Source organism: Monocercomonoides exilis, assembly GCF_001643675.1.
Source record: "Monocercomonoides exilis strain PA203 chromosome Unknown scaffold23-1346700, whole genome shotgun sequence".
In the NCBI taxonomy this organism is placed as follows: Eukaryota; Preaxostyla; order Oxymonadida; family Polymastigidae; genus Monocercomonoides; species Monocercomonoides exilis.
In genome coordinates, this window is record NW_027150568.1 from 1208401 (window position 1) to 1227279 (window position 18879).

Genomic DNA, 18879 nt, shown 5'->3' on the forward strand with positions numbered 1-18879 from the left:
ATATCTATATGTAACCTTCTTAGAATCCAGAAATATGAAGAATTAATTAAATGGTTAATATTTCATTTAAATGAGATGAATTTAAGAAGAGATCTGATTATTGTATAGCGATTGAGAAATAAAGGAATATGTGCAACTTTCACACTTTTCATAATTTTTGTTTGGAGCAAGAGGTGAAGATAAATTCGACTGTTGCTTTTTTGAATGAAGATTTATGGATGAAATTCTGTGAAGGACAAAATCTGCACAAAATTATATAGCATTTTGGAGCATAAGGCAAAGGAGAAGCTTTTTTGGCAAGGAAAGTGGCAGGCAATATCGAGGGAAGGACATTTATTACTTAAAACAGGCAAGAATTCAATGGAAAAAGGAGAACCCCAAAATATCAGTTTTATTTATAAGGTTTTCCTGTTTCTCGGACTGCGCCAGGCAGACATGGAAGGCTGCGAATTTCTATTTCTGATTCCGCTTTTGCTTCAAAAGAGTGGAGAAACGCCAACTACGAGACATCCAATTATCAAGTATTTTTTGGTAATCGAAGAGTATTCACGTCAGCAGCTTTTGGATTTCATTTTTCGAAGGTTCAGCCATTTTGAGCAAAAGAGGCAATTTTATATTGAAACATATTTCCTTCAGCGTTGGGACGATGGAAAAGAAATTGGAGATCATCATCTTTTTCAATCTTCATCATCATTCAACAGAATGCTTATTATTGCATCCTTTTTGTATGTTTGTGCATGTGCCATTGGCTTTCTCCTCTTGAACGTCGAAGAACGAGTTTCTTCCAGACTGTGATATGCAACACAAGCACCGCTGAATGAATGCCGACTTTTTTCATCCATCTTCGTCAGAGTTGAAATGAAGAACAGCAAACTCCTTCAATTCATATTCATCGCATCTTTCCTTCGTCTTCCAAGCATTTCATCGGTTTCTGATTGTTTTCACTCAAACAGATCGAAGAGTTATATGCTTCAAATACAAAAGACGAATTTCTTCATTCTTCTTCAACAGCTTCACTTCATCTTCCTTTATCGTCCAATTTTCTTTTTCTCCAACTTTTCCGTCATTCACTCGAAATCCTCAACTTAAACAGTAATTTTCTGTTTCTGTGTATTTCTTCGAAACTTCTTCATTTTCTTCTTCTTAGTTGTCTTTTTCTCCATTTCCATTTTTTATCTTTTCCCTTCGCTGAATGGCAAAGCGTCTATTTCAGTTCTATTTTCTGTTCAATCAGCAGACAATAAAACCTCCCCAAACTGATTTCTTCTTCTTCTCATCATCATCATGCTTAACATCTTCAAATAATTCCCCCAAACCACCTGAAATTAATTTTTCTGCGTAGTGCTGCTCTGTTTTTTCGGAGGATAATTCCGCAAATCGGTTGAAAAAAAAGACATTTCAAATCAAAATTTCGTGAAGCATGCCAAATTGATAGAAGAAGGAAAAAAGAGAGAAGAAGGAAATAAGATGGACATTGGAGGAGAGAAAGAGGAATTGGTCAGTGAAATGCTGTGAAAATTGGAGGAAGTTTTGAAAAGAGGAGAGCAGTTGAGCATCAGAAGAGAGGAAGAAAGAGACTGTGAATGAACATTTGAAACAACAAGAGCAAAGCGTTGAATGAAGATTGATTGTCTGATATATTTAGAGAAAATCAGAGCAGCTGGTGAAGAAAGACTTGCTGTTTTATTGCAATGGACAGGGAGAAACTTGATGATTCGAAACAACACATTTTCAAAGGCAATTCTAAGGGTATGCATTTTGATGTGGTATTTTTGACTTTTTCAATGTTTTTATTGGACAGATGTTTCTATTTGATGAGTTTCTTTTTATTTGTTATCTGTTCATTACAAATATGAAGAATTCAACATTTCCGAAAAACTCAATCTCTCTCAAATAATGCAATGTTTTAATATTACTGTGAAAGCAATGCATGGCAGATTCTTTTGATGCGTAAAATGAATCCAAACCTATCGCACTCTCATCTTTGCCCTTCTTTTTATGAGTATTTCTTATTTTTTCAAACTTCGCATCTTATTATTTTGATTTTTTTATCTGGACATGATTTGATAATTCCTCACCTACACCAACAAATACTGGTTCATTCCTCCAAACAGCCGTAGAAATAGCAATGTTTTGGAAGGGTCTCAGAAGTTTTCCAAATGCCACTAAATATTTATCGAAAGAAGGCTTTTACTCTTTAAAAATGTTCTCAAAACAAATATTAAGGGCTATTTGATCAAATAAAAAATACTCAATTTTTCAAATCAAAATTGACATTCTTTTAGCATGAGAATGCATTTGTTTCTTTTGGCATGCTTGCTCCTTGCAGATACATTTCAAGTGCAACATTCCTCTTCCGCTGCCACATCCAGCAATCACGATTATCGGAAAAACACCTATTTTCACAATTTCATCATTGATCCGGATCGAATTATTGAACAAGATGAGCATTATCCCACAAATAACAATGATCATTATTTATTTGAACGAAATATATTATTTGGAGCAGAAAGACAGCAGTCAGGAATTTCGACAGTAATTAATGCATTTTTGGGATTCTCCAATTCATCAGTTGGACTGAAAAATGTGGCACTTGAACATTCATCATCATCTTTTGTGCTTCTAACAGAATACTCAACTCTGATGATGGACTCCTGCATATCCAACCAAAAGTCAGATTCTCCTTTTCATCTTCAAAGTGGGTCAATCAACATGGCAAACTTGAGTGTGATTCCTCAAATGAACGTTAACTCTTCCAGTCTCATATTTTCATCTGATGATTCCAATTCTGCCATTTTGAGAAATTCCATCATTGCTGACCTGGTTGTCTCATCATCAGACAATTTTCTATTGTCTGGAAAGAGCCAAAGTGAACAGATTATTAATTGTGCCTTCAGGAACATGTCTGTGAAATATGCCTCGAATAGCTATCATTTTGCGGAACATTCATGTTTTCGCAGTTCAATGGAGAATACATTTATTTATTCGTGTGTGAATGCCTTTGAAGGAGGGATCTCGAGTGGATCCTATTCTTCACAAGAGTTTATCTGCAAAAACACAACAATTAACTTTGGGAAAAGAGAAATGAATGATCTTGAAAGAAAACAACGAATGGACACAACAGAAGGCCAATCGTTTTCGTTGTGCGAATGGGTTGACTGCACGGCACCGCAAGGAGGTGCCCTTTATGTGCATGAAAATGAAAATGCTATTTTGACTGTTGAGAATTGTTCATTCACGAGATGCAATGCTTCCTCAACAAAAGGGGGAGGAATATATGCATTGAAAATTTCGGAATGCATTGTGATCCATACAATGTTTGCTCAATGCTCGGCGCTTGCAACCACCGATTGTGGAGGAGGAGGAATTATGGCAGAGAATGTGCATGTTCAATCATTTGTTGATGACTGCTCATTTAAAAACTGCTCTTCAGGAAGCGATGCTGGAGCTTTAAATTTCCGTCCAACAAAAACTGAAAGGCAGAAGGAATGCATTATCAATTCCTTTTTCATCAGTTGCAGATGTAATGGATCATCTACTGGTACGGGAGGTGCTGTTGAACATTTTTTTGGAACAGATAAGGTTGTAATTTCAAATTGTTTGTTTTGTCATTGCTATTCAATGAGAGGAGGAGGAGCAGTTTCGCAGAATGTTAATGAATATAATAATGGAATTTTATTGTATTTTTGCTTTTTCCACAATAATACATGCGAGCTTGCAGGTCATGATATTGTTCTTCATGATTCAACATCAAACAACATTGATTCAAGTTGCTATACAACCAGGCAAACATTAAATAGAGTCAGCTTGAGTTATATAAATAAAAAGGACCAAAGCGATTGGTTGCAAAACAATTTTGGAAGAATCAGATTTGCTTCTTCAACTGATTCAAAACAAAAAGGAATTGACACATATGCATGTGGCTTGGATAAAAGCCATCCGTGCAACACTATCAGCCATTGCTTGACTCAACTTATTCCTAACTATGTGACTGACATCGAGATTCTCACAGGAAAAATAAAAGAGACCAAGAGTGTGGACTGCAGTTCCAACACTTTCACAATATATGGCCAAAGTGATATGAGCACAGCAATCCAAACAGAATTTGAAGAATCAAGCTTATCTCTTTTTTCAGTCTCTACAGGCACATTTTCAGTGAGAGACTTTGTTCTTGTGCATGACTCGGCTCATCCGAATAATCGTGCCTCAAGGCTGTTTGAGATAACTGGAACAGGAGAGATGAGGATAAGTGCGCTGAACATATCTTTTGGGAGTGAGCAATCAGCAGAAACAGCATTCACCACAGAGTTGATAAATGTTCAGAGTGGGATCCTTCAGATGAATAATGTAAACTGGGCAAAGACTATCTCCACTGTCTCGTTGTTTTCGCTTTCTTCAGCAAATGGAATTTCATTGACTCTTTCTGAATGCACCTTTGATGAGATTGAGAGAACAAACAGTGGAGCAGCTGTGATGTCGTTTTCCAACGACAAGGCAAACATCGATCTGAATTCTTGTTCATTTTCTGGATGTGGAAGCGCAACATCAACTGATGGAGGATCAATGATGCTTTGTGTGGGAGAGGCGAATGAAGTGAAAGTGAAAGGCGGATCTTTTGATGGTTGCTTTTGCTCAACATCCAATGGTCTTGGGGGAGGAATTCTTCTTCGATTGATGAACGACAATCCCGATTTCCTGATTTCTTCTTCCTTTGGCACAAACACAGCCAAGTGGGGAAAAGATATCTTCGTCATTTCACCTAATCTGGAAGAAACAGCAAAATCAGAAAATATAACATGTGTGACAGATTCATTGGATTCTGTTGACAAAGTGAGAGGATATGACAATGGAAACAACAGTGTTGCCATCCCTCTGTGCATCTATCTCCTCCCTACCACAGAAGAAATACATTTGAGCAATGTCGAGGCATCCAATCACTCACGCTGTGGAGTAGTCCAATTCCCTTGTTTAACTTTGAAGCACTCGCTCACTCGTCAAACAGAAACAAGGAAAGTTGTTGTGAGCGGAATGATTTCAATGGGCGATGAATTGGCCTTTTCTGAACAGAAGCATGAAATCAGAGGAAGCAATGATCAAAGTGGCTGGACAGTCTCTGATTCAAGTGAAACATCAAACTTAGCGATGATAACAACAAGTGTTGAAACAGAATTATCAAAACTTATCTTCTCTCTTCCTCCTTCTTTCTCTTCACACTCCACTTTTATTTCATCATCTTCGCAACTGACTTTGTCTCAATGTTCTCTTTCTCTTCAAAATCCATCATTAGAATTGACAATTCTGTTCTTGTCCGTTGAATCAGGAATTTTGACAATCGACAAATTCTCAGCTTTATCAATTGTCTTGAATGGAAATCCGTTGATCTTATTATCAGGAAGTTGTCCAAAGGATGAGTTGATGAGCACCAAATGGTTGAACATGACAAACTGCCGTTTCACAGAAATTGAAAGAACTGATGGAAATGGAGGCTGTGTGAGCATTGATAATTGCAACGATGAAAATTCAAATGGCGAAATAAATATTGAAGAATGTGATTTTGATGGGTGTTCTGTGCTGGCTGATGAAAGCAGAGGAGGGGCTATTGATGCTCAGTTGAAAGGGAGCATTCAAATAAATATTATTTCATGCACATTCACAGGATGCACAGCACCAGCTGGAGAAGGGAAGATTGGGTTTGGTGGAGGAATGGCACTGAAGCTGATTGATGATTGTTCTTCATTTGTGATGTCATCTCCTGTTTTTGATTCAGACAAGCCAAATGTTGCGAGATATGGAAATGACCTCTTTATTGAATCATCCAACTTGACAAAGAGCATCACAAATGCCTCTCTTCCATTTGTATCCAAACATCTGGCAGATATTTCATTGGATTCATTGAGAGGCTTTGATGGGAATGACACAACGAATGCTATTCCATTGGCGTATTTTTGGAGAACATTTGGTTCTGAAATATTTATTGGAGGTGGTGGAAAAGATGTGTGCGTTTGTGGGCTTTCTGATTATCCTTGCCAATCAATTGATTATTGTTTGGATCGATTGCCTGAAGGAAATGAAAGGCATGTCAACATCATTGGAAAAGGAATTCTTCAGAAAAGTGTTGATGTGAGCGGAGTTTGCATAAAATCAAATGATGAAGAAATGTGCTCTTTGGAATGTCACTCTTCAATTGAAGGAGCCGAGGAAACAGCAATGAAGACTCAGGGCATCACAAATCTCGAACTGATGAAGTTTGTGATTCCATCTTCATTCGCAAGTGGAGTGAATGTTCTGATCCATGTTGGATCAAGTGAAGGACTGCTGACTCTGAAAGACTGTTTATTCTCAAAAAATGAAGAAAGCAGAGAAGAAATAATGAATTACGGGATAATCAAGGCAGATGGAGGAACAGTTGTGTTGGACATTGTTTCAATGCAATCACTCAGCTTTTCAAAAGATGTCATTTCTATGTTGTCAACAACGATATTGAATGTTAAAAATCTGACGATGAAGAATATTGAGCTGGATGGGGCAAGTGGATTGAGCATATCAAAGAGTTCAAGAAGAGAAAAAAATGAAGCTGAACAAGATGTTGTTATTGAGTGGAGTATATTCGAAGAAGTTGCCCAGAACACAACAGATGATATTCCCATCATTCGAAATGTGAACGATGAGCCATTGAAAATGGTGATTCGAAACACAACGATGAAGAAGTGTGGTGGAACAAGGTGTGGAAAGGGAGGAGGGATGTTTTATGTGTTGAATGAGGAAGGAAACTTTGATTTCTCATTTTGCACGATTTCTGGGTGTTTCTGCTCAACAACAGGAAGAGGCGGGTGGCTGTTTCTCGAATGTCCATCGACTACAGAACATCCTCTGAATTTTGTTCTCTCAAATATCACATTCAGAGACAACTCAGCATTGAAAGGGAGAGATGTGTATGTTCGATGCCACTCAATCGAAACACAAATTGTTGAAGAGCAATTTCTTTTGGATTTCAGAGCACCGTTTGTGAAGGAGCTGGCGATATGGGGTTGCACAACAGACTCATTTGAAGGAGAAGAAGATCTTCTCCTGAGAGTCGTGAAATATCTGAGCGAGACGATCTTTGTATCTTCAGTTTCTGAAAATCACAAAAATAGCAAGCAATGTGGAGAGTTCAGCATGCCTTGCCAATCACTGGATGTTGGAGTGCAACACATCATTCCTTCGTCGTATTCGCAGCTGTTGATCTCGAAGGAGACAGTTATTGTTGGGGAATGCGAAGCAATGGATTTGATCATCCGCTCATTGCAATCTTCCTCAGCTGCTCTGGTCCATCTGAACTCAACAATTAATATCAATGAGGGAAATCTGATCACAACCTCAGAGACTGTTCGGATTGAAAAATTGAAATTCGATTTTGGCCAGTCATTTTCATATTCTGGAAGTTCAATCATCCATGAAGCAAATGCCCAGCTGTCTCTTTCATCTGTTGATTTCTCTTCTGTTGGCCAATCAGAGAACATTGAATCTGTTGTTCTCAATTCAACGTTGCTGTGCATCGAAAATGGAATTCTTCATATTGACAACTGCTCAGTGTCACTCATTTCATTCAAGAAGCCTTCATTTCTGCTTAGTGGCAAAGAGATATCATTGGCAAATGTGAAACTGGAACATATTGACTCAATGGCAAATGTGTTTGAGATTGCTGACTTCAAAGAAGTTGTATTCAATGGAATATCTGCAGATGGGGTGAGTCTATCTGAGGGTTGTGTCTTTTCAATGAACGAAAAGACTTCAGGGACTGTTTCTGTTGGAAGCTCCTCGTTCAACAACTGTTCAAGGAATTCGGAAAGAGCTTCTATTCTCTCTGTTTCTTCATCCTCTGCTCAAATTGTTCTTTCAAATTGCTCTTGTTCAAACTGCCATTCTCTCTCTGAAAAAGGGAGCATCGTGAAGATAGGAAATGCAAGAGATGTTTCAATGAGTCTGTGTCGATTTGACGGAGAACTTGAAGATGAAAATGAAAACGAGAACAGAAATGAATTCAAAGAAATATGCAAATGGAATGGGTCAGTTGTGGATGTTCAATCCAGCAATGTTGGGATGAAAGACGCAACAATCAGCAACTCGAAGAAAGGGGGACTTTCGTTGTCAGGTGGAAGTGTGGAGATTGAGAAAGGGGAATTCATGAACAACAATCCTTCGATAGCGAATTATGGATCGGCACGAAGAAACATTCTGTGTGGAGGTTCAGCAAAATTGAAGGTTGTGAGCTTGAAGGGAGGGGATGGAGTGAAGGACAATACCTCTTTGTGGATATTGGATGAAGGATGCACACTGGAAGGGATTGCCGGAGAAAGAGAATCACCATTTTTCATCCCGAGGGTGGAGAGTGTGTCATCGGAAAAGTCAGGGGAGGTGGTGGATGTTGTGTTCAGAGGATCAGTTCTCCTTCCGTGCAACCTCTCGTTCAAGACAGTTGCAGCAGTTGGGGATGAGGAAGTGGTTGAGAAATATTTGTTTGATGAAAGTGGTTTCATATCAGAAGAAGAGGTGCATGGGTTTGTTCCTGTCAAGACAGTTGAAGGGGTGGCAAGCGAAGCAGAAGTGAGGGTGAGTATTCTGTTTGGGAGCGCTGATTCTCCATCAGCCACTGATTCTTTCGTTCTGAAGAACAGGAGTGAATCCAAAACAAGTGGAGATGAAAGGATTGCCGAAGGAGGAAAGAAAGAAAGATCGATATGGCCAATAATTGTGATTGTGATGGCAATTATTCTTTTGATTGTTCTGATTATTTCTGTAATATTTATTGTTCGATGGAGAAAAGCTAAAAATGAGAACGAAGATCTGAGAGAGATTGTGAATGACAATATCAAAAAGGATCCAAAGCTGATTGAGATGATGACGATGGAGATGTCGCCTGAGGAACAGTGGCGAAGAGCCGAAAGAGAGGCAGAGAAGAAGAATGAGGAGAGGATAAAGAAAAGAGTGTATGCGAAAAGCCTTGGACATTCGGAGTCATCTGAGCATCTTCTATCTGAGAGTGGCTCAACTGAATATATTCTGGGGAGAGATTCAGACAAGATTCCAGATTGGGCTCTGGAGAAAGTGGACGAGGAGGAGGAAGAAGAGACAAGAAAGAGAACGCCATCACCTTCCATTTCATCCACTTCAACAACTTCAACAACTAATTCAGATTCCACTTTTGTTCGGGGAGATGATCTGTGTCCAACCACCTCATCGATGTCGAATCTGGTGGATGCCATGGCATGCTCATCACCACATGAAAAGCTGATTGTTGACTTGAGGGATTCTCTGTTCATGTTGTTGCATGGGAGGAATGAGAAGAAAGAGATGGCGATTGGGAGTCTTCAGCAAAGAGAGCAGACAGCTGCTCAAATCCTGTTCTGGGTGGCGAATGGAGCTCTCCATTCATTTGACGAGATGGAAAATACTCTTTCATCACTTTCCAATCTGAGTCCTCACATTGTGTTGCTTTCAGAACACATGGTGATCTGCATTGTGATGCATTCAGACTTCTCGTCTGATGATTCTGATTCCTCATCCATCTCTTCATCAACAGTGGTGACATCTGCCAGTGATGATGATGATGATGAAAGTGACTCTCTGCCCTCATCGGCGTTTGAGGATGAGGAAGACAACCGATATGAGTGTTTGCGGTGGAAAGCGCCCGAGTTGCTGATGAACAGGAAAATGGGGGCAACAAAGGAGTCGGTGGTGTTTTCGATTGGGATGATGCTGTGGGAGTGTCTGACGCTGCAGATCCCGTTTGGGGAGTATGAGGCAGAGGTTGCAGGAAAGAAGATTGTGAATGGAGTGAGACCAGAGATTGGGATGGCTGAAGAGTCGACGTTGGGAGAGGTCTCGAAGAATTGCATGCTCCAAACACCTTCGGAGCGTCCATCGTTGGTGACACTGAAGCGAGAGTTTATTCAGAGGTTTCCAGCAGGTGCCGTTGTGATGACAATTTCTGATGCAGTGGACGTTGAAGATGAGACAGACGACTGCGAAGAGAGCAATAACAGTAGCTTGGAAGAATAGGGAGCATAGAGCGAGCGTTAAAGGACAGAGAATGGAAACCGTTGGATTGTTGTCTAGTCAAGATACCACAAACAGAATTATGAGGGGAAAATGATTATTTGCAGAATTCAGGTCTGATGGAGTGGAATGAAAAGGAAGAGTTTGGAGACGAACACTGATCAAAGCTGATGTGCTGCGCAAGGCGAACAGAAGAAGTGGAGATGAGTGTGCACGAGAATGTCTGTCTCAAATATGGATGGACACATGGATATACAAAGGCATTTTCTTCAATTTTCAGTTGAAACGTTTGTGTTTGTTTCCCAGTCTAACGATTTCTTCTTGATATTGCTGTTTTTATTTGAAGGTTGAAAAAGAGTTTCACTTCGTTTGCCTATTCAGCATATTACATTTCCTTGAGTAGCATTGCTTGAATTTATATATTCATGCTTTATATTAGCTTTACTTCCACTTCACATTTATTTTGCATGAATTTTGTATCTCCATTTTTTCTTTTATCTTTAATTCCACTTTTCAGTTTGTATTTTTTTCGTTTTGTTATTAATATTCACAATTACATTTTCCTTTCTCTTTTTGTCAAACTCCAGTTTGCCTGGCCATTTCTATTTGTTGAAATACCCCTTTCATCATCATCTTTTTCTTTTTCTTTTTCTTTTCTTTTCGTTTCTTTTTCTTTTTTTTAGACAAAAGCACTATTTCTTAATTCCTGCAACATGCAAAAAATTCAAATTTCATTTGAAGCAGAAATATATTCATGATTGTTTTCTCATCGAACACATCTCCTGTGCCCAGAAAATGATGATAAATCCTCATTTTCTCCTTTTGGATCGCCACAGTTTGTCGAATTGCTTTCTGAAAGAATTTTGTTTTTTCCTCTTTTGAAGAAAAGCATTCACTCCGTTCCACGAATATCCGCTGCATCGATATCAAAAGCCTTTCTCTTCCTTCTCCTCCTCCTTTATCCTTATTCAAATCATATTTTTTCAGAGCAATCCATTCTTTCACCAAAGATCAATGCTTAACATCATAATTGGCACATGCTTATCAAAACTTTGCAAGATCGTCTTCTCCAGCTCACTTGCAGCGGTCTGCATCACAACCCAAATAGACTGTTTTCACTTCCTACAAACCCATCATTCTCTGTGATGAGATGCCCTTTAACAGCATCTGAATATCACAACTTTCTTTCCCAGTCAAACGTGATGGTGTTCTCCCAAAAGAATGCTAATAACCACCTCTGAAACACACGCGACAGCTCCGGCTGGTTAACCAGGTGGATAATCACAAAAGTGCGCGTTGCCTCCAGAGAAAGAAAGGCATACGCTTATGCAGGGACATCAAATGAGCCAGAAGCTGGCAAAGGAGACACTCTAGGTGAACATTTATTTCCTGGCACGACGAGGCTGACCCGTAAGCTCCGCTCAAAGAGCCCTGAGGCCGAGCACAGGCAGAATGCGCAGAATCAGAGGAGGGAGAGCGCACGTGCAAAGCAGCAGTGCGGAAGGAGGTTGTTTTCAGGCGCTATCTCGATGCCCCCCTGCAGGAGATACGACATCCATAAGAATGCTAACAACGCTGCCAGCGACTCTCACTCGTCCACAAACACACCATACGAAATACAAAATACAAAAATCATCTTTTTTTCGTGACATACTTGCCCGATTGCATATGTCGCATGAAGTTAGGATATCTTTTGCGTTCATTTCTGTTCCACAGCGTCCCCAATTGCAACAAACTCTTCCATCGTCTCTCTCTGCCTGTCCGAGTTCAAATTCAGCAATCCTTCATCTGATACCAAGGACCCATTCTCCTCTTTTTTTCTTCTCTCTTCCATCTCTCACAAACAGCCTCTCTCCAACAAACGTATTGCTCATCATCCCGTCCGACTGTATCATCCCTTCCACAATTAACTTCTTCACAATTTACTCCCGCTCTGCACACAGCTCCACCAACATCCCCGTCACCGTCATCGTCACCAGATAATCCTGCCAACTCCCTCTTGCACTCTCGTCAACCAGCCTCAAAAACCTCAAATGCAGCCATTCAACTTCCAGAATCTGCACCTATTCTTCTTCCTCTTCCTCTTCCTTCTCCAAATCAATAGAGCCGCCCTTTCCTCCTTGTTCCTCATTCATCCCCAAATCATTCGTCAATATTTGCATCTGTTCCACATCTTTCCCCACACTTCTTTCACTTCCATCTGAAATCATACCAAAAGATCCATCTTCTGAGTCTTCTTCTGCTCTCCTGTTCTCCAGTTGGGTTCCACCGGATGGAGAAGAACTGCACACTTCAGGTTTCGCTGAATGCTGCTTGTCTGCCTCCATCCCCGCCTTCACAAGCCTCAGCCCACTCGGCCCAAGCGCCTCCACAACCAACAGTACCATTGCACTTTCCAACTTCCCCTGCTTCTCTTTGATTCTCTCCATAAACTCTCTGTGCACTGTCCGATACCCGCCTTTCACTCCATTTCCTCCTCCTTCCTCTGCCTTTTCTCACTTCTCCAGCACTGCCAACAAAAGGGCCACATCCTCCATTCTCGTCCCCGCTGCCGACAGCCCCTTCCCCACAATCTCCCCCACTTCACACACTGCAACCCCTCGCCCCAACACTTCGCCGTCCAGCTTCACCACCACACGCCTCTACCACGGAGATCACCATATCTGCAGTGACAGGTCAAACAAATCGTAGATTGAAGGGAACGCATTCACATCTGCTGCCGCAAAGATCCACTTACTCCCCGACTTAGTTCCGACTGATACTGCAAGCGACGGAAGCGGTGTCACCAGCGGAACCGAAAGCATCTCCGGAAGTTCCATAACGCAAGCACACACAACACCTCCAGACAGAACTGCACGCTGCGCCTTAGCATAACCTCGCGGAGCTCATTGCAACCGCAGTGATGGTTTCTTGTGATTTGCACACATCCCAGCCGCCGCTAGATATCGTCCATCACTGCTGCAGATGTGAATAACACCTCCACAGCCGAGGTATCTGAAGTGTCAATCGCAGGTGCTGATGACGAAGATGATGGCTGCCCAACCCGTTCCGCCTTCTTCTCTTCGTTTCCCTGCAATTGAAATGGCGAAGCAACAATGTTTGCAGTTTCAAACGAGAAAGACGAGGCAGATAAGATGAGATGAAAGAATGCGAAGAAGAAAAATTCGATTAAATACCTCTCTCATCAAGCATGTTCAATGAATAAGATCTTTTTTTTTCCTTCTTTTCCTCTTCCCCTTCCTCTTTCTCCTCTTCCTCCTCTTCCTCTGCTTCTTATTTCTCGCGCATTTCATTCTTTCTTTTTAAAATATGTTCTGAAGACAAATATGATGCATCTAAAACACTCAAAAAGAACTGAATTCACACAAAGCAGAAGCAAATGAACAGTTTCTATTTCATAATTGCCTCACTCTCATGTTAACTTTGCTCATTGACTCACAATAGTTCAAAAGTTTGTCAATACGTTTATTGTCCTCTTTCACTCTCATAAAGGATATTTCGACTTCTTCTTCTTAGCATTCGTTTTCTTCTTTTCTTTTGTTAAATTGTTGAAAATAAAAAAGAAACATAAATGAAATAAATACTGGATAACACACTTCAATTTAACCAAATACTTCAATTGTTGTCTGGTTGCTCTTGTTAGACTTATCTCAGCATCGCTCGATTTGTGTCCGCCTTTACTCCGAAATCCGCACTGATTTTGGAGAATCAACAACAATCATCAAAACAACCCTAAATGATGATTATCCTAGAAACGAAACAAACGAACTTACAGATAAAAACACGGCAAGTGGCAATCACCATTGAATGATTAAAATGTTGAAATAATCTTTAAAAATTCGATTGTAATTTGATTCCAACATTGCATTAACTTCAGTTCGCCTTCTCAAATTTTTTCCATCTTCGCTTGGCCTCAAAGCCTTTTGGAATAGAATCTCTTTCATTGATCCATTAACAATGTCGTCCGTTATTTCCTGATAAGGTCTCTTATGCGTTCAATTATCATGCGCTAAACCAATTAAAAACTGTGAATTGATGAAAGCTTCATCCACTCCTTCATTTTTCATTCAGCTTGAACAACCCATCAAGAGACGAACTCATAATAATAATTTCCCGATAGTTAATAACTATGCTCAGCACATGAAATTTGAAATGTCCACGGAAACTTGCAAACATTTTGAAATGACAGTTAACATTATCTCGATGAAGAAAAGCTTCCAGACAACTGTAATTGTGAGCGCCAAAATCTAAATACGAAAATTTGAATTTTCAATTGCATTGGTGATAAAATGCACAGTTTAATGTGCAAATTGTTGCTTTTTTGTCACTTTTTTGTAAAGTTCAAAAAAGCACCAAATTTCCCCCTCTTTGTTCAACTCAGAATGTTAAAATAGATATTTTTTTAACACTTAATGTAAACTATATATGGCATATATTCCAATGTGTTCATAATTTCACGAAATTCAATTCAGATCTTTTGAATAAATTACTGTTGGTTCGATCAGACAGAAATTTAACTCTTTCGTATTTGACTCAATATAGCATGTACCGTTGACTTTTTTGTGATTTGTTTTTTAACATAGATTTTCACAAAGCAAAGGAATTGAGTTTGGCCTTTATCTTTGTTTTGTCAATTATCAGCAATGTTTGTTTTTCTGTTTGTTTTTCTATTTTTCATTTGAAATTTTGCGCAAATTGATCTTTGCTAATAATAGACAGAATGGAAATGTTTGATGAAGACAAATTTAATGGTGATATTAAGGAGCCGTCTCTTGCAAGCAAGTTTTCAAGTTTGTGAATTTTTTCTATTTTTTGAGTGTTCAGCGCTTTCTGTCATAAATAAATTCATTGAAGAATTGCTTTCTGAACTGAAAGAATGCAATGAAGATGAACAGAGAAAGAAAATCGGAGAAATGAATGAAATAGTTGATGAAATGAATATGAAAGAATTCGACTCCATTTTAACGATAGAATTGTTCAATAAAATTAACAATTTGATGAAAGAAAAGAAGCCATCATTTGATAATCCCTCAGTATGCTGAAACATTTTGGATATCACAAAACGTTGTTGAATTTCCGGAATGACAGTTTTAACTATTCTTTACTTGATGACAAAGTTCAAAATATGATTGAAGAAGAGGATAAAAAAGAAGAAAAGAACGAAAGGCGTCTGATTGATCTCTGTGAATGCTATCTTTTGCTGAACGATGAAGAAATTCCTGATGAATTGCTTTCAATCATTGTGCCTTGCCTTCTGAAGATTGCCTCGAAGAAAGACAAGACCGAAGAAATTCAGAAGGAAGTGGAAACAGCGTTGCTGGCTTTGGGCAATATTGGATTTTGGGTTTGAGAACCTTTTTCCCGTTTTGATATTGTTGAATTACATTTCCCCCCTTATTTCTGATTAGGAATTAGAAGAAGAACTGTATTTGAAGGAGATGAAAGATATCATCAATTATCATCAAAAGCATCACAATCTGACACGACTTGCGTATCAATCTGCTTGGCAATTTTTTATATACAGATTCTTCAATGATGACAGCTTGGAAGAAGTGATTGCGAATAAACTGCATTTTGCGAGAGAAGCAAGAAGAGAAATCGAAGAACTGACAAGATGCATTGACTGGAAGAGGAAAAAAGAGGGAAGAAGAAGGAAAGAAGCGAAAGAAGTTCGGATAATAAAGAGATGGATCCAAACATTTGAAAAATTTTTTCTATCATGCTCATTGTGGAATGAAGAATATGAAGAGATCATTGGGAGTATTGTGAGGGTATTTCGAGCATCAAAGGATAAATACAGAGAAATTTGTAAGGGATGCATTTCTTCCTTGAGAAATGCAGCACAAAATAGAGACGTGAAAGTTGATGACTTGCTGAAAGGCAGAGCAGTTGATGCTGTTTTGGAGGAGATTCAGCGACCAACGTTGAATGGCAAAATTGCATTTGAAAGCTTGCAATTCTTTACGAATGTTTCAAGAAGATTGAAAGAAGAGGCGGATGGAGAAACTGATGAAGCGAAAAGAAAATTGGAAAAACGGAAAATATTTGAAAAGATGGAAGAAGATGGATACAAAGATAACATTTCATGCTTTCTTGAAACTTTAGAGCGTTTTAAAGGAAATAATAATTTTTTCGTATCTTTGAATATTTGTGATTATCTTGTGTATATTTGAGGAAAAAAGAGGAATTTCACTTTGAATGCTAAAAATCAGAAGAACTGTAAAATAACAAACATTTTTTCCTTATCTAAAATTATTTTATAAAGGAAATTTCAGATTTGAAACAACAGAGTTTTTTTATTGAATGAGTTTGACGAATATTGGATTTTTTTTTAAAAAGCTGAAAATATTTCTTTCACAAAAAAATTAAATGAATATACCAAATTTAATTCTTTTGCTATTTCAGTTCTTATTTCTTATTTTAAATTATATTCTTTTTTACAAATGTTCCTTTTTCTTGAAAAGTCTTGATATTCTTTGAGAAAACATTTTCATCTATTTTTCATATCATAATTCCTTTATTTCTCAAGTGAATGAGTGTTCTTCACAAAAAATAATAAAATGGAAATGCAAAAAGATGAAGTGAATGAAAGAAATCAGATAAACTACAAATACACAAAATAATTCGAACAATTCTTAATCAAATGAATATCGCCAAACTCCCATTTATAAATACGATAGCACAATCTGATGATGATATCTTCATATCCTTCTTCTTCCAATTTGTCAAATACCTTCCTTTTCAACTCTTTTCTTTCCTCTTCTTCCATTTCGCCTTCAACCTTCACAATAAATAACCTTGAAATAGATTCAAAAATTTCCATGAAATCTTTTCTCATTTCGTCATCCAGTGTTGGCCGCTGAACCTCCTCCAAAATAATATTAACAGCTCCTCCTTTCAATAAGTCTACAACCTCCGCTGTTCTGTTTTTCACTGATCTGTTAAACGTTTCGACACATTGCAAGCAAATATCCTGACAATTATTCTTCACTGCTCGATATGCACTTGCGATGCTTCCAATGAGCCTATCACGCTCTTCACTCAATTCGAATAACGATAAGTAATAACCAATTGCAGCCAGCCATCTCATCAATGCAAGCTCTTCTTTCGCTTCTTTTCCTCTTTCCTCTACTTTTTTTCTTTCCCAATCAATACACCTTGCCAGCTCTTCCAACTCTCTTGCTACTTCATTCACAAAATGCAGTTCATTCACAATCACTTCTTTCAAGCTTTCGTCTTTGTTTAATCTGTATATTAAAAATTGCCAAGCAGACTGATAGGCGAGTCGTGTCATATTGCGATGCTTCTGATGATATTTAATGATTTCTGTTATTTCCTTCAAATACACTTTTTGTTCGATATACTTACAAGAAATTAGATTTAAAAAAAGCAAACATGATAAAAATGAAAAAGAAGTGTTCAGACATGACATAGTGGAGCGTTCCTCAAAGCTAGCATAGCTATTTCTACTTCTTTTTGCATTTCCATGTTCTCTTCTTTCCTCAATGCAACTTTCAGAAGGTAAGAAACACAGACTGAATTTAATTCTGGTGGGAAATAGAAGCTCAAAGAGGTATAGAATTCACAAAGATCAACAAGAAGCTTTTCGTTTTTTCCTTCTTTTTTCTGTTCTTCATTAATAATCATCTTCTCAATTCTTCTGCTCAGCGAAGATTCTTTAAAGTGTATATTCCATATATATTTCATCACTTTGTTATATCCAATGCGCTTCAATAACAACAATGCATTTTCCATTGACATTTTCTTTTCTTCAATCACGTTGTCTATTTTATTGAACAATTCTTCTGTGAAAATAGATTCAAATTCTTCTTCATTCATTTCATCTAATGTATTGCTCATTTCTTCGATTTTTTGTTTCTGCTCAGCGTCGGTGCATTTTTCCAATTGCAACAGTTTTTCTTTAAAATTGGAAAATAAAGCAATAAATCATCTTAACAATCGTTTTCTCATAATATAGACATACCAAGAAATACACGTTTTGCTGAAAAAGACTGTGCAATGGTTAAATGATTTCAAAACAATTTATAAATTCATTTTCAAAATATTCGTTGAATATTCGCATCAAATGAATTAAAAATACCAAGCCAAAATTGTTAAAAAAAACACAGGATTCGAAACCTCTTTTGGCATCACTGATTTTTGCATCAAAACAAGAAAATCTATGAAACAAAATAATCTTCTTTCTTGGAAAGTAAATAAGGGTTCACAACCTATAATTTTATAAGTGAAGATTTTTAATTTTTGATTGTCTGCAGCCAGAGCATGTTTGAGTGATTGGACACAAGCCCACGAATGCATCCATGCGAATTATAGCATTGCAGAAGAATAGGAATTTTATTTGCAGATGGAGGAGCGAGTGGCTGTATGCATCGATTGTTTGCGAAAAGGAAATTGATAGGGGAAACTGCACGAAATTTGAACTTGGTTGTATATTGCAAAACATATGGTGTAACATCTGCTGCGATGTTTTGAATGAGGAACAACTCAAGCAAGATGCAGAAAAAACGGGCAGAATGCGAGAGAGATAGAATTGAACCGCTTGTTCATTTTGTGGGAAATATTGTGTACTTGGCATATCTTTTGCCCAGGACTTGTTTGACATGGGCTTATTGGGGGGAAGATTTTATTTGTGGAAAAGGAAAGGGAATTTGGGATTAAACAATGAAGGAAGCGAGTTGAACAAAGCACTCAACAGGCCTTGACAACAAACGCATTGCCATTTACACGAATCCTACTGGCATGCTGTCAGCAAAGACATGACGTTGAATAAGTCTTTGAAAAGGAGTTCATTACTTTATCATTTGGATAATATAATCTTTC

At 38.3% G+C, this 18879-nt stretch overlaps 5 protein-coding genes across 5 annotated transcripts; 2 read left to right on the top strand and 3 right to left on the bottom strand.

Annotated features, from left to right (window-relative positions):
* The first annotated feature begins 2170 nt into the window (after positions 1-2170).
* On the top strand, positions 2171-10775 carry MONOS_9628fu13451 (uncharacterized protein). The gene has a single exon (XM_067880144.1). The coding sequence runs from the start codon at positions 2287-2289 to the stop codon at positions 10039-10041; it is 7755 nt and encodes a 2584-aa protein (XP_067727306.1). The 5' UTR covers positions 2171-2286; the 3' UTR covers positions 10042-10775.
* Positions 10776-12101: 1326 nt separating this feature from the next.
* MONOS_9629 (uncharacterized protein) lies at positions 12102-12467 on the bottom strand (the record flags this gene model as incomplete). Its single annotated transcript, XM_067880145.1, has 1 exon — positions 12102-12467. The coding sequence occupies one exon, from the start codon at positions 12465-12467 to the stop codon at positions 12102-12104; it is 366 nt and encodes a 121-aa protein (XP_067727307.1).
* Positions 12468-12692: 225 nt separating this feature from the next.
* Positions 12693-13223, bottom strand: MONOS_9630 (uncharacterized protein; the record flags this gene model as incomplete). Its single annotated transcript, XM_067880147.1, has 3 exons — positions 12693-12902; positions 13016-13108; positions 13215-13223. 3 exons carry the CDS (start codon positions 13221-13223, stop codon positions 12693-12695), a joined length of 312 nt encoding a protein of 103 aa, XP_067727308.1.
* A 1541-nt stretch (positions 13224-14764) lies between these two features.
* Positions 14765-15080, top strand: MONOS_9631 (uncharacterized protein; the record flags this gene model as incomplete). Its single annotated transcript, XM_067880148.1, has 2 exons — positions 14765-14828; positions 14893-15080. The coding sequence occupies 2 exons, from the start codon at positions 14765-14767 to the stop codon at positions 15078-15080; spliced, it is 252 nt and encodes an 83-aa protein (XP_067727309.1).
* A 1455-nt stretch (positions 15081-16535) lies between these two features.
* MONOS_9632 (uncharacterized protein) lies at positions 16536-18000 on the bottom strand. The gene is made up of 2 exons (XM_067880149.1): positions 17464-18000; positions 16536-17401 (listed from the first exon to the last, which is right to left on the bottom strand). The coding sequence occupies exons 1-2, from the start codon at positions 17896-17898 to the stop codon at positions 16643-16645; spliced, it is 1194 nt and encodes a 397-aa protein (XP_067727310.1). The 5' UTR covers positions 17899-18000; the 3' UTR covers positions 16536-16642.
* Positions 18001-18879: the final 879 nt, after the last annotated feature.

Excerpts from the sequence above, each read along its gene's own strand:
- MONOS_9628fu13451 (XM_067880144.1), top strand. The coding sequence starts at position 2,287 with ATGAGAATGCATTTGTTTCTTTTGGCATGCTTGCTCCTTGCAGATACA.
- MONOS_9632 (XM_067880149.1), bottom strand. The coding sequence starts at position 17,898 with ATGAGCAATACATTAGATGAAATGAATGAAGAAGAATTTGAATCTATT. Across the intron at positions 17,402-17,463 it reads GGAACGCTCCACTATGTCAT|TATATCGAACAAAAAGTGTA; the intron begins GTCTGAACACTT and ends ATTTCTTGTAAG.